We start from the raw sequence: 14,209 nt of genomic DNA on the forward strand, positions 1-14,209 counted from the left end.
TACTAGAGACTTTTTGAAGGAGAGGGAGCCCCAGCCGCAAGAAGCCAACATCTTTTACCGTAGTTGGCTCAGCAGGGCTCATTTGGGACTCACGTGAGAGATCTCCCAGGGATCCTCAGGACATGGCAGAGAGCAACGGCCTGACACCATCCAACACAACAGTCGGTAGCAGCCCTGGACTAAAAGGTGGGGCGATAGCCCTGTGTCCTCAGAAAATTCCTATCATATTTCACATCTCAGCATTAACTTCAGATTTCTTTTCAATGTTTTCTGTTCCCTTCCACAATTCACTGAGCACACAGCACTGCTATAGGCTTTGTAGGTCTGCCAAATACAACACCAGAAGTAGACGAATTTCACCAGCAAATGAACATCTTTATACTCATTTACAACACTTTGCAAACCTTTGGCAAAAGCATAAATGCTCAGTGTATGTATCAGGCTCTGTGCACAGCTCGGGCTCAGAGCAGGGAATAGCACTGACACATCTCTGAACATACATGATTGATAACGTGGCCAAATGGAAAACTATACAGAAGTTTCACTCCTTCAGCAAGCGCTGCAGAAAAATCACTAGCAATGTCCCCTTCAGTAACACCTTTTTCCAGCAGTGCAACAAACAGCAAACCTTCTGCCAGTGCTGAGGGTTTGCAGCTGACAAGCTCTTGCCACAAACCAAGCCTCCGACTTGAGCGATACCTCTCAGTCCAGTGGGATTTACGGATAGTTGGGACAAACGCTCAGCTCCTTCCAACCTCTTTACACACCACACCAAATTACCCTTCTGCAAGATTCCTGAACAACGTTTATTCAGCAATGGTTATACAAACCTTTACTGACTCTCTATCCAGCAGGCATTCTGTTTCCACCAGCATTCAAGAAGCTGAAAGTCTTGCCGGCACTTCACAGTCCCTATTTTAAATAAATCAAATTTTCAAAACACTTCTTCACCCTGTGCTCATCACCTCCTCTTTGATGCAAAATTGACCCACAGAACAACATAAAGATGAGCTCAGAGTCAGGAATACTAAAGCACAAATTAAAACAGCACAGTGCAGGTTTGGGGACATCACAGAAGAATTCCGTATCCTCTGGGCAACACCAGCATTCCCAGCGACCCAGCCCTGAACCACAAGGGCTGGAGCTGCACCAGGACCCTGCCCACGTTCTCAGCCAAGGAGGCCTTGCTCCAGCCACATCTCATAGTTGTATGGCACACAGAGGAAAATAAAACCAAGAGGACTTAACAACTTCAAACCCTGGGAACTACTTAATTCACTAGATATTAGTTTCTTTCCCCCACCCCACCGTTTTCCCTCCCACCTGCCAGGCCACCTCATTACTGTCACTCTGCATCAGTTCTTGCTACAGTAGTTTTCTTGGACCTTTGCCCCTTCAGTCAGCTTGAAACCTCTTCCCTATTGTACATCAGAGTCAATGGGAAATTAATGCAAGTCTTTGCTGGGGGAGGGAAGGGCAGAGGGAACAACGCTTTCTGCTGCTGTCAATACTTCTTTTCCTTCACCCTTCTTGCCACGTACACTTCACCAACATATTAAGAAGCCTTGTCCACATTTAACTGTGCTTGCTGAGGTCTCTGGAACTATTCCTCATGTGTAGAATTGCATAAGTCTTAGCAGGGTATGGCTTTATAATACAAAGTTCCCGAACTACAATCTTAATACTTAATCTAAGCCTACTCAGTCACAACAATACACCCAGCTGCAGATGTCCCAGCACAAGGAATGACTGAGCAGGGGAGAAGAACTTCCTAACATTCTTCAGATTTTCTCTGCACTCAAAAAATAAAGGAAATTTTTTCAACAGGAGAGCAGCAAAGTGCCAAAGTTTAGAAGTAACTTATTAATACCGCATGCTGATCTGAATACAGAGATTCACATTAACTTTCAAATTACCCAGCAAACCACAATTTCTACAGCAATAATATCTTCGAAACCTAAGCCACGTTGAACACTACTCACTTAGTTTACAGAATTATTCCAGTGACTAAGGCAAATAGAATGTGTGATTGCAGGGCTAGAGACTAAACTAAGCTTAGACAATGATTTTTTTATTTTTTTTTTTAAAGTCTGATGCTACACTGACCTTACAATCACTTTTTTGAGGAAACAGCAGATTAATATTTTCTTGTGAGTGAAATCCTCTGGTGAAGGGGGAAAATGAGAGAGAGATGAAAATGGCGCTCTCTGAAAGAGAAGTGATGGGACTGACCATATACAAACTACCGTCAAATACACAAAGTAATCTTTTAATCTTTTTCTGCTACAGGCTCCACAGTTCAACAAAGCATTTAATAATGTGCTTTTAGTCCATCCTGATTCAGCAAAGCACTTACCCACATGCTTATGCCAACTTAAGTATATGCTTAAGTGCTTTCGCACAATAGGGACAGAGAAGATTCAGGCCCTGCAGATGAACCATTTTCTGAAACAAGCCATTTTTTCCTAAGATGACTGGCTCTATTTACAGCTTCTCCTCCCTTTATAGCATGACCCAAAATGTGTTTAAAGAGAACACTAAAATAAAATTGAAAAGTCAAATAACTATTAGGAACAGCAAAGACATCTATGTATGGCTTAATGGAATAAAGGAGTTCTTTTTCCTTCTCAACACAACATATACCTTGATCTACACACACCACATTACCCTGTTTCAACAGCTCTCCTCTAAAAATAAGTTACAAGTTCCGTTAATGCTTTGGATTTCACAACATTTATGAGACTATCACAAGAGTCAACAGGCTAAAAAAAGAATCCATTAGCAATAACTGGCCTGTCACTGGCAGTGACAAATAAATGAATTTGATGGTTTTAGATCAGTCATTAGTAGACCTACCCCCAGGCTGATAAAGGCTCAGCACTTTGCAGACGAGATGTACTCAATCTGGAAGCAGAGAGGAACGCGCAAGGGTGTTAGCATGCTGCTCTTCTTCCATTTCCCTGACCTCCCTCATTTCGGACCCTTTCCTGGAATATCCAAGCAGCAAGGTCTCGGTGCAGAAAAGTTACCTGGTAGACGCCATTAAAAATAATCCAACAATACAGAAAAGCACGGGGAATGTAGAATCCTCTTTAAAAAAAAAAAAAAAAAAATCCCAAGTTAGATGATGTTCAATTTTAATTTTTAGTTAGCAGTAAGTCAAAGGGAAGGAAAGTACATTAGGACTATTCTTAACATGAAAGACGTCCTTAGGCAATGGTAATGGAAATACATACATTTTATACAAGTACAAGACAGTCTGTGGGGATTAAGGACAATGCGAGCAATCTACCTGACTGGTTGGGGAGAAGAAATAAATGTTTACATCTCCAAAAACAACAAAATTACAAAAATCCAGCTCAGCTCTTGCCTCTGACAAAACTCACTGCACTCCACAGAAGGCCTTGCCCAGCCACTTTTTCCTCTGGCTGCCAGCATCCAAGAACAGAGATCACGCTCTGCCTCAAACAGATTGCAGAGAGCAAGAATCTGAGCCCAAGAATAATGGGTTTCAAAACCCTGATCCTCTACTACCTGAGAAGGCCTGGGTTGATTAGCCAAGACTCGGACTCATCAACTTTTCCATTTGACCATCCAATGCCAGAGGGAGACAAATTCTAGGAGCAGCTTACCCTGGACAAGGCATCTGCATCAAGGTTGGTTGAACAAGATGCCCAAACACTGGCCACTGACCATAAAAAGAAATCCCTCATACCGTCTGAAAGGAGTTCATATTACTCTGTAAGCAGAAGACACAGCGATATTATCAAGGTACACATCTATGCCCAATTCCAAGAGCAGGAAATACTTCCTCTCTTACTCCATCCAGACCTGCAAATGCAGGGGAATTTAAAAAGAAAAAAAAAAAAGAAAAAAAATCATAGGGAAAAGGTCTGACCTTGCTGCTCTTTACAGCCTGGCGGGGAAGGAAGGGTGGCAGGAAAGGAAGAATCCTGAGTTCTGCTAGTGTGTTCAGTTCACATTCTTTTGAAAAAGACTTCAAAGTCTACCCAATACTTAAAATATGGTGGGAAGTTGTGGGACTAACCTGGAGGAGTTTACAGGCAGAAGCAGGGGAGGAAACAAACAACAGAACTCTTGATTTTCAAGGTCCATCGTTTGCTTTGGAATAAAATCTCTCCCTGCTACTCTGGCTTATGCTTATCAGGCAGCCAAGGGACACAGACATCCCACTCACAGTTAACTTAATTGGAATCAGACATCCAAATCCACTGGTTAGCTTTAAAAAAAAAAATCCCAGGTTAGCCTGGGTGTTATTCCAAAAGGGCATGCCCTCCATTTGCTGCTCTGGAATAGCCAGCTTCACATGGGTTTAACCAGCAGTGACTCAAATGAAAGGAGAGTTGTTGACGTTCTGTTTTTTGCCCAAGAAGAAGGAACAGATGTGCACAACTGCACCTCTTGCACTCCATGTGCCCGGCCAGACAGGAAACCAGCTAGTCCACAGACAAGATACGCAGTTTGCAGATACACTGACTGACTGGAGCACAGAGATGCCAGAACCAGTTACCGGTTCTGCACTGTCCTCTGTTAGAATAAAGTACATTTAATAAAAAACATTGGTATTCAGCATCACCATCTGATTATCAGACAAAAGGTTCCCTCACTGAATAAAGCCCTTTTGGTATTTTGTGACCAAATGGTCACCAGAATACTGTACCCAACCCACATAGACTAGATCCCAAATTAAAATATGCAATCTTGACAACAACCACCTCTACTCTAGGTCATCAGCAGACAGGATGCTGGACATCCAGCACCCAGTGCACAGCCCACACCAGCGAGCTACAGGAGCAGCTCCAGTAGCCAGCAGCAGTAGTTGGCTTGCCCTTTTTATTTAACAGCCGCTGAAGAGCAAGGATACAGACTATAGTCAGCAGGTCACATACACAATGCTAATGAATGCCGCCGAATGCTACAAGTAGCTCCAGCTTGTTGACTTGCCGGAGCAATTCCCAACCACACGCACTATGCCCCTGTAGTAAGTGCCATGAAGAACAGGCACCTCGGTCCCATCCTGGAGGAACCTGAGCACAAAATACAACTCAGTGGGTAGCCTCACTAACTGTAAACTTTGACTGAAGTTTTATCTGCCTCTGTTTCATACATGGCTTTGCACAACAAAGCATCCAAATTTCTATACCAGTAAGTCACATGAAGGTATTTTCATGGCCAAGGAGCTTCTTCATGGACTGAGGCTGCTGTCCTTTTGCTCTTCAGGTTTGTTTTGTTTTTTAAATAAATCCCTAAGGCGGGGGGTAGAGAGAGGAAATTGCTTACATTTGAAAATATCTAATGAACATGCTAAATTTGATAAGGCTTCTCCAACCTAATATAGCAGGTAATGTCAGAACTGACAGGCTATGTATATTAGAAAGTCAAATTATTGTAGTCTTCAGTATTCAAAGGGGGGTACAAAACTACTACACCCCCCGTCACTGCTGCTTTTTAAGAATTTTTAAGTCAGCAGAGTTATAAATGATCAACTGTTACAGAGCGCCTTCCAGCACTTGGAAGCAAGACAGATTTGTACCAAGGAACAGCAGCCGCAAGAAAGCCATACATATATTCTTTTCATCTCACTGTTAGCCATATACTAGAACCTCAACAAGTTAAACCCCTGCAGCAAATTTCCTAAAACAATGGCTTCAAGTCGTCCTGGACTTCACAAGGAGAGCAGGATTACACATCATGGCGTAATCCACTGGAGGCAATCACCGAGGATTTTCTGCGAGGGTCATTCTAAGAAAATCAGGGAAGAATGCTCTGCTGTTACAACCTGCCACTTCTTGCTCAGTAACCAATTTGCATCACCAGAGAGGTGTCAAATCATGGAGATGCAGTTTACAAAGCCGAAAAGAAAGCATTTTACTGGGCTATGGTTTGAAAGGGGAAGACTAGCCAATTAAAGTGAATCAGAAGTGGGGAAGGAACGAGCACAAATTATTGTGTGCACACAAATAAGTGAGCGTGACCCCGCAGACCACAGCAAGCATGTGATCTGGCAAAGGAGGCAAAATCAGCCCGAGAACCAGCGCAGCCGCTGCCCACTGAAGAGTTAATCGTGCTGAGGCAGGTCAAAAGGGCTCCCGAAGGGACGGATGGAGGGAAGCGCTGCCAGAAGGTCTGCCTGCACAAGAAGGGGGAACGCACCCGCAGCCTTGCTTCCACCTCAGCACCAGCCACTGCCAGGAAAATCACAGAAAAAAGCCCAGTCTCCATTTTGCTAAACATACCAGGAAGGAAGACTACGGGGGGGGTGTGGGGGGGGAGGAATCTCCCCTCACACCTAGAGAGAGACAGAGACATTTCATTAAATGCCATTAATCTCCACAGACCCAAGCATTACCTAGTTAATTAGACTAAAGTACCATCACATTTTAACGCTAAGCATTCGCTATTCAACTGGGATAAATGAACAGCTAAAGTCCAAAACCTTCATTCAGTATCTAATTAAAAAACAGAAAATAAAAAAATCCAGATTATGAAATGCTGTCCAGAATAATACGTCATAATTGATGTAAAAATCTGTTCTTTATTGCATCTGATTTTCTCCAATTTCCTAATAAGGCTCCTTTCAATCTTAAGAATTTTTCCAAGTGCTCTGAAGAAATCCCAACACTTTAGGAAGGACAAGTGTGTAAAAAGGCAGAAACAGACACTGCTGACCTCTCCAGAGAGAGCGAGTTCCTGCTCAGAGTGGAATCCAGCGTACAATCCAGGATTTGCCCCACACTTGAAAGATGTCTGTTACCAAAACCAAAACAAAAAACAAAAAAACCACACCAAAAAAACCCGAAAACACCTATGTGGAGAAAAACAAAATCCCCTTTGTAAAAATGACCTGATTTTGCATTCTTTAACATGAAAATTTAACTCGCTAATATCCTCGGCATAAGACATGCCCTGGTTTTTTTAATTGTTATAGAAGAAATCACATGGGCCAGCTTAACAGCTCTGTTGTAAGCGTTATAAACTTTTACAAATAACACTGTAGAAACAGCTAACTGGTAATTGAAGACAGTTTAAAATGTAAATAAGCCTTTAAAAGGTATTGGGAAGGGGGAAAGGAACATCAGTCACAGTGCAAGATCATCTTCATACTTTAATTGTGAAACCCTTCAAAATTCTGATAACCTTAAATTGTATCTTAGAGACAACATTAATCCAACAACATAATCCAGAAGCCACAAATCCTACAAACTATAAACTCTTTGCTTAGCGCAGAAGCAAGCCAGGCACACCATTATTCACTAATTAGTTATTAGATATGTCCTATGAAGAAAAGAACCTCTAAATATTTGACCACATGAGTTTGGTTTAAAATTCTGCAAGTAGGCTGTTGAGTTTTGTTCTTTTTTTTTTTCTTTTAAAGAAATCACTAGCACCTCTCCTGCTATATGCCTAGGGTTTTTAAATTACACATCATTTTTCCTAGATGCATGTTTTGTATAATATTTAACATCATGGTTCCACATGCTATTAAACTGCTTGCTTTCATGAGGAGCTATATGCAATAAAATTGTTAGGTTGAACTTGTTCAGGTAGTCTCCTGCCACCAACTTTAAACCACTTTTCCTTATTGACTTGCATCCACAACTTTGCAGCCTTGTCTTTCCATTTTTTAACAGAATACTGAAGTAACCCAAGATGATTAGAGTGTATACAAGTGGCATACACCAGCTAAATTAAGTTCTTCCAATAGACTCTCAAAAACAAATAAAAAAAGAAAAAGTCAATTACAAAAGTTTTCTTTCAGCCTCTGGCTTTCAAAATTCAAACACAACTGACTGCACATTTGGATTTCAAACTGATCTGCTGTTTTCGTTAGGCACAGCCTAAAGAGCAGCAACTACTGCTATTCCATAAGCAACTCCTCCAGAAGAAATGGCTCCCAGCAATATTTCAGAGTAAGCATGCAGACAGAAGTTTCTCTGCACATCACTACACCGTCTCTGTCCCAACGTGGAAACTGGCCGGACTATAGCAAGAGTGCCCTGGAAGAAGAAGGTCACTTCTCCAGCCAGCCTGATCGGCTAAGAGACTTAAAAGCTCATTGTTTCACTGTTCTTGCAAAAGAATACCCCGTGGCCTGAAGAGTTCAGAGCTTCATCAGAAACTTGCTATCCAATGCTTATTAGTCTCCAAACACATCTCTGAAGTTATACAAAAGAAAATTTGCAAACAATGAAGGCAGAGATATATTCCCATCCATCACAACCACAGAACTGAAAGCTCAGCTCAAAACAAGCCTGAAGTCTGCACTTAATCCAAATGCTCTTCATAAACACCATGCAAAACATATTGCGTAAAATACCATAACAAACGCAAGTAACGCAGCAACACTCTCCCACTAGAACTAGAGAAGTCTCTGCTTTTCAGCCAGCCACAACTGACCGGGACTCTGCAAGGAGACGGTTAAACTGGAGACACGTAATATCGCACAAAGCAGCTCTCCTGTAGTTTCACAGCCATACGCTGATACCCTTAAGACGCCATGCACTCCGGCTTTAAAAGCTTTCATTGCCAATTCCCTGTTTGAAACCTGAACTGCCTGGCAACAATGATTCTCTGTGTGCCTAAAATCCTATTATCGATCCTCCTACTTACCTTAGGCTGTGCTCGTCGGGGAAATGCAACTTTAGGGTCAATCTGAGGAAAAAGAAAGGGGAAATCAACAAGATAGCTTTTGTTGTCAATTTATATTATTTTGTTTTTAAATCACTGAATTATTAATCCCTCATTTCTCAGGCTTATAATTCAGCACACTGGGTCATCTAGAACTACTCTGGAACTGATGGATCACAGTCCGGGTTCGTCTGCGGGGTTTTTGGCAGGGGGAGAGAGACAGGAAGAGAGGAAGAAAACATCTCCTCTGTACACCTCCTACATCATCTTCTGGGCAACAATCTCCGCTGGTGCTCAGGGAGCTCTGTATTAGTCTCTGGGTGCTGCCTCTACAACCAAAACTGCGTGTTAAACGTTATCTGCATACTCTGGAGGCTGCACAGAAAGACGGCCAAGCATTCCTGATCAAGATCTTAAGCTGTTCTTTTTGACACCTGCACCTTCCTTCAGTTGGGTTTGGGGTTACTTTTTCTTTTATTTTTCTGCTTTGTTTTGTCAACTCACTAGCAACACCACACAAAAAAGAAATGCAAAACACAAAGTCAAATTATTCACATTTCAATTATTAAACCTAAAACATTAGAAGGACTACAAGATTATCCTTCGTAACAATGTGCCAAATCGATCCGGTTTGCTCACCCTCAAAGAATATATGTGAGCAATAAAAGACTACGAAGGGGCATTTATGGGAAGGGGTGGGAAAAGAGGAGAGCAAGACACAAATGAAACATACAGGCATTTTAAACCAGAAGAAACCAAGTTCTTAAAAAAGATTTTCCATGAAGGAGCTACCTAAAGTATTTTTGAATAAAGCATGCCACCACAGAGACAAAAAGGAAGAAAAAAAAAAAAAAAAAATCTTTGTTTTACCCCATGCTCCCTTACTTTAAGATGCAGCATTGACTCCCATTGCGCTGCATAAATTAGAAAGCATGTCCACTCTGCAATTTCAAAATGCTAATTCTGCAATTTTAAAAACAACTTCCACATGGGTCATCTTTAAAAAGCGACTCTTCTCTACCATTCAAAAAATCACTTAAAAACAAAAAGACACCACCACAGATGCATGGCTGGATGTAAATAAAAATCATACCTTTTAAACAACCGCCCAGCTTGAATTGTCATCTTTCAAAATGATTGCAATAAAATGTCTACGTGCTGCTGATTTCACCTCTGTTTTTTAGCAGCATCTCCACGCAGACACATTCTAAATAAAGAGTCCGGAAAAGGATTTTTTAAAGGACTAAATCCTACCTTAACTGTGCAACTTGTGACTGCTTTCAGTGTCGTCTCTGACTATATATAACAAACTGATGAAACTAATACTGATTGTGTTAAGGCATATTTAGAAGTAGAGGCTTTCTTCAATAGTTTGGGGTTTGTTTGTTTTTTTCCCCCCTCAAGCTAACCCTGATTAGGAAAAGGAGATGTTTCCATTTGGTATTGTTATTCCTGTGGTGATAAATATTCCTGTCACTGATAAATAACCACGGGCCTCTCCTAAAAAGCAGTTCTACTCAATTAATTTGTCAAAATTCGAAATATCACAAATATTTGATGTGCAACTGATAAACTGATTTGTCTACATCAGATACAAATGTAGTATCTTTTTTAGGACATACCTGAGAAATGAGCGATTACATGCCACTTTATTGTTCAAAAAGCATAAAAAGTAAAATTATTTATCTAGAAAGCTAACCTTTTCATAGAGATTAACATTATCTACAAATATATTCAGCACTGACTAGGCATTTGTCTACTGGGGAAATACAACAGGTACGGATTTTCCACAGCGATATCCAAAGGTGGAGGCAAATATGCACGTTTCTACATTTGCTTCAAAAGTGAAAGTTTTCCCAATGAAGAACACCAGTCCCACCAGAAGGACATCACTGCTAAGTAAGTCCCACTGGTAAAAAGTTGGAAGAGCCATTAAACTCTAAAGCAACACAGTCATTTTTGAAGGTCAGTTCAAAGAGCATGGAGTTCTTTGCACCACAGCGACAGCCCTTCTTAAATAACTGAATTTTCCGTCACAAAACCTTTTGGATAAACACCATCGGCGTTTGAAGATGAACACTAGCAATCAACATGGCAAACCCATACCTTTTGCATATCCCTGTCAACTATTTAAACAACAACAAAACAAAACAAAACAAAAAAAAACTTCTACCAAAAAAAAATTAGTTAGTTAGGTACAATTCTACTTACTGTATCTACAAGTCCTCTAGGAAATGACTATAATACTATTTCTGATATGAATGGCCATTACCTAAACAAAGCTTTTAACGTAACTGTAAACAAGAGCGACGTTTCCATGCCAATACCCAACCGATCTGCCTCCTGTGCTGAACGTTGAAACAGAGTCAAATGCTATGTTATACTAAAGAACAGTTACTACAATACGTCTACAAATAAACGGCTGGAAGGGAACCTGGCCAGTTTTATGTTTTACTTTTAAGCTGCATTACTGAGTCTAAGGTCGGTTTCTTATTTAGATTGATTCAATCATTATCACACAATCAAAATTGAGGCAAATTTGTCCTGGTCAAGCTTTTCACCCCTCCCCCAGAGAAGAGCAAATGAATACATTGCAGGGACTAGACTGTGATACAGGAAAAAAGCTGGGGGAGGACCTAATTATAGTCAGAAATATGACAGGGTGTCCTCCCATGATTTTTTTTTTTTTTTTTTAAAATCCTTGTTCAAGATACTATTTGCCTTTGTTCTTCTTATCTAAATTTATCTTTAAAAACATATAGAGAATATAGCTGTACATGAAAAGTCCAGTGAGTTTAATCTCAGGAGCACAGTTGAATCAGTTATCTTACCATATCTGATTAAACCTAAAATCAAATTATTAAGGCATGTGAAAGCATGGGCTATGTACGTGTTCAGACAAGCCCAGCAGAATTTGTAGGTCGAATTAAAACACTAGATTCCACCTGCTTCTATGAGAGCTTTGGGCTTTTTGTTTTCATATAAATCACATTTTTTAAAAATCATACACTCATGTTTGCTCCCTGCTTCTTCTATTCTTCATTTAACTACAATCTCATACACACAGGCACACACAAGATGTTCCAGCACCGAGACAGGATTCCTCCTAACACCATGCTCATGTTAAAATAAAACCTTTAAGATCCAGAATACATCCTATAAAAGACAGTTACAGCAACGAACACATTCGATTCATCCAGCAGAAGCTCTCTGCCAGACAGTTAAACCAACACGATCCTTCCCTTCCCAAAACACAACCCCCTTCAGATCGATCAGTACCAAAGCAATAATGACCTCTACCAGTGTCCTTCCCCGCTCCCCTTCCAGGTTTGCTGAGGCTTAAAATTGCAACAAAGTAAGAGGCACAAAACTTCATCCTTTTGCATGGCCTTGACCGCAGGGAGAAAAACAGGGCCTAAAGCTACACACACTTGATACCTTTTGTTTGACCCGATACTGAAAATGCCGTATCAGGTCAAGGGGCAAACTTACATGTGGATTTTTTATTTTAAAAAAAGCAGCAAATGTAATGTTTATGAAAAAAAAAAAAAACAGATCAGCTGAATCTCATGAGCATTTTCCTTATGTTATCCACTGGAGACTGAGTGTAGCAAAAAGCTCTGGAGAAACAACAACAAATTAGGACTCGTGCTTCTCTACCACATCTACTCTCGAGCTCTCGCATAGCTTTCCATAAATTAATGTGTACGTTTCATAAGGGCCCTGACATCACAGGTGAGGGGGATCTCTCCAAAAAATGACTTTGGGAAATGACACTAGAAGCAGCTTTTACGATTTGACAGTAAGTCACTCCCACCTTGAAACACGCGCACCGATAAATAAATAATCAATCAAAAGAAGAAGGAAGTTCCCCGCAGAAAGCATTCTGCAGCACAACACCAAAAAAAGTTGGGATTTTACTCTACAGTTTTCTCAATGTCACCGCTCAATAAAATATAAGGCTGGGGGAGGAGCCATCGGTCGGTATGGGTAAATTCGGATTTAAAAAAAAGAAAGTTACCGCTTTTCGTAAGTTAAAGGCGGACTCGAGGAAAAAAAAAAAGGAAAAACCCAAGCATGCAAAGTCCCGGTTCAATGACAGCTTGACACCGCCCCGCAAAAAAACCAGCCGAAGTCGCAGCTGCGGCCGAGCGCGGGGCGAGGGCACGGTCCCTGTAACATCGCCTGTCACCACCGTGCCACCGCAGCAGACGAAGGGCAGCCGGGCAGCCCCACGCACGACCTACCGTCTTGGAGTCCAGCTCGTGGTGGGGCTGAGCCAGGACTTTGTCTACACTCGCCGGATCCGCGAACGTAACGAACCCGAAGCCTCTGCGAGAGACAAAGAGCGAGAGGAATGGGGGGGGGGGGGGGGGAAATGATGAGAACTAGAGACAAGGAGAGAAGTCATAAAAATAAATCGTTGTTTCCTCCCCCTCCCCTTGCCCAAAGCCTCCGGTTCCGAAGGAGGGAGGGCGGACGGACAGCCCCGACCCGGCCGCCCCTGCACCTCTCCGCCTCCACCGGCCGCTTTGTTTCCTCCTCCCGGCTGGAGGGATGCGGCGCAGGGACCGAGGAGAAACCTCCCCAACAGCCCCACCGGTCACGCGTGGGATGAGATGGGGGGGGGGGGGGGTGGGAGGGGGGGAGTGCGGGGCCGGGATGGGGGGGGGGGGGGGGAGGGGGGGGTCCACCCGCCCCGGCGGCAACTCGCGAAGTTTGTCAACCCGACTCGGGTGGGCGGCGGTTTTACCTGGAGCGCTTGGTGGTGGGGTCCCGCATGACCATACACTCTCTAATTTCTCCGAATTTGCTAAAATAGTCTCTAAGGCTGTCTGCGGAGAGAGAGAGAGAGAGAAGCAAAGAGGCAGAGGAGGGGAAGGGGGGGTGGGGGGGGGAGGGGGCGCGGGCAGGCCCCGGCGCGGCGGGACGCGGCCCACGCGGGGCGGGACGCGTGGGGAGGGGGGGTGTGGGGGGTGTGGGTGGGCGGCGGTCCTTACCTGGTGAGGTTTGCCAGCTGAGGCCGCCGATGAACATCTTGCTGGAGGGAGAGAAGAGAGCGGAGTTGAACGCCGGTGCGGGATCGGCCATTTTGACGGGGCACCTCACGGCGGCGCGGAGGGGCGCGGAGCGGAGCGGCGAGGAGCGGGGCGGGGGGGGCCGGCCGGTCGGCCGGCCCCCCCCGCCCCGCTCCTCGCCGCTCCGCTCCGCGCCCCGCCGCCCGCCGACTTACCCGGGGTCGTGCTGCGCCTCGCCGGGGCTCCCCGAGGTAGCCTGGCTCCCGTCCGCCTCCATGGCCGCGCGGAGCCCGCAGCGATCCGCGCCGCGCCGAACGAGAGCCCCTGAGAGAAACCCCCCCCGCCCGCCCGCCCGCCCAACCCGCCCCCCCCGGCCCGGCTACGGCTCGGTTCGCTCCGGTTTGCTTTTCCCCTTCCCTTCCCCCCTCCTCCTCCTCCTCCTCCTCCTCCTCCTCCTCCTCCCTCCGCTACCGGAGGATCTCACTGGAGAGGCGCTGGGGAAGCAGCCAGATCCGTCACACGTGGGATCGGCTTAGCTCAGC

At 43.9% G+C, this 14,209-nt stretch overlaps 1 protein-coding gene across 6 annotated transcripts in view; it reads right to left on the bottom strand.

Annotated features, from left to right (window-relative positions):
* The window catches only part of MSI2 (musashi RNA binding protein 2), a 260,590-nt gene extending 246,646 nt beyond the window's left edge, over nucleotides 1-13,944 (bottom strand). For all 6 annotated transcript variants that reach the window (XM_050908824.1, XM_050908822.1, XM_050908823.1 and 3 more), the window contains exons 1-5: nucleotides 13,883-13,944; nucleotides 13,650-13,690; nucleotides 13,403-13,484; nucleotides 12,897-12,981; nucleotides 8,632-8,673 (exon numbers count right to left, since the gene is read on the bottom strand). In XM_050908824.1, coding sequence (XP_050764781.1) covers nucleotides 8,632-8,673; nucleotides 12,897-12,981; nucleotides 13,403-13,484; nucleotides 13,650-13,690; nucleotides 13,883-13,944 — 312 coding nt within the window. The remainder of the gene's footprint in view (nucleotides 1-8,631; nucleotides 8,674-12,896; nucleotides 12,982-13,402; nucleotides 13,485-13,649; nucleotides 13,691-13,882) is intronic.
* Nucleotides 13,945-14,209: the final 265 nt, after the last annotated feature.

Source organism: Gymnogyps californianus, chromosome 20 (genome assembly GCF_018139145.2).
Source record: "Gymnogyps californianus isolate 813 chromosome 20, ASM1813914v2, whole genome shotgun sequence".
NCBI classification, from domain to species: domain Eukaryota; kingdom Metazoa; phylum Chordata; class Aves; order Accipitriformes; family Cathartidae; genus Gymnogyps; species Gymnogyps californianus.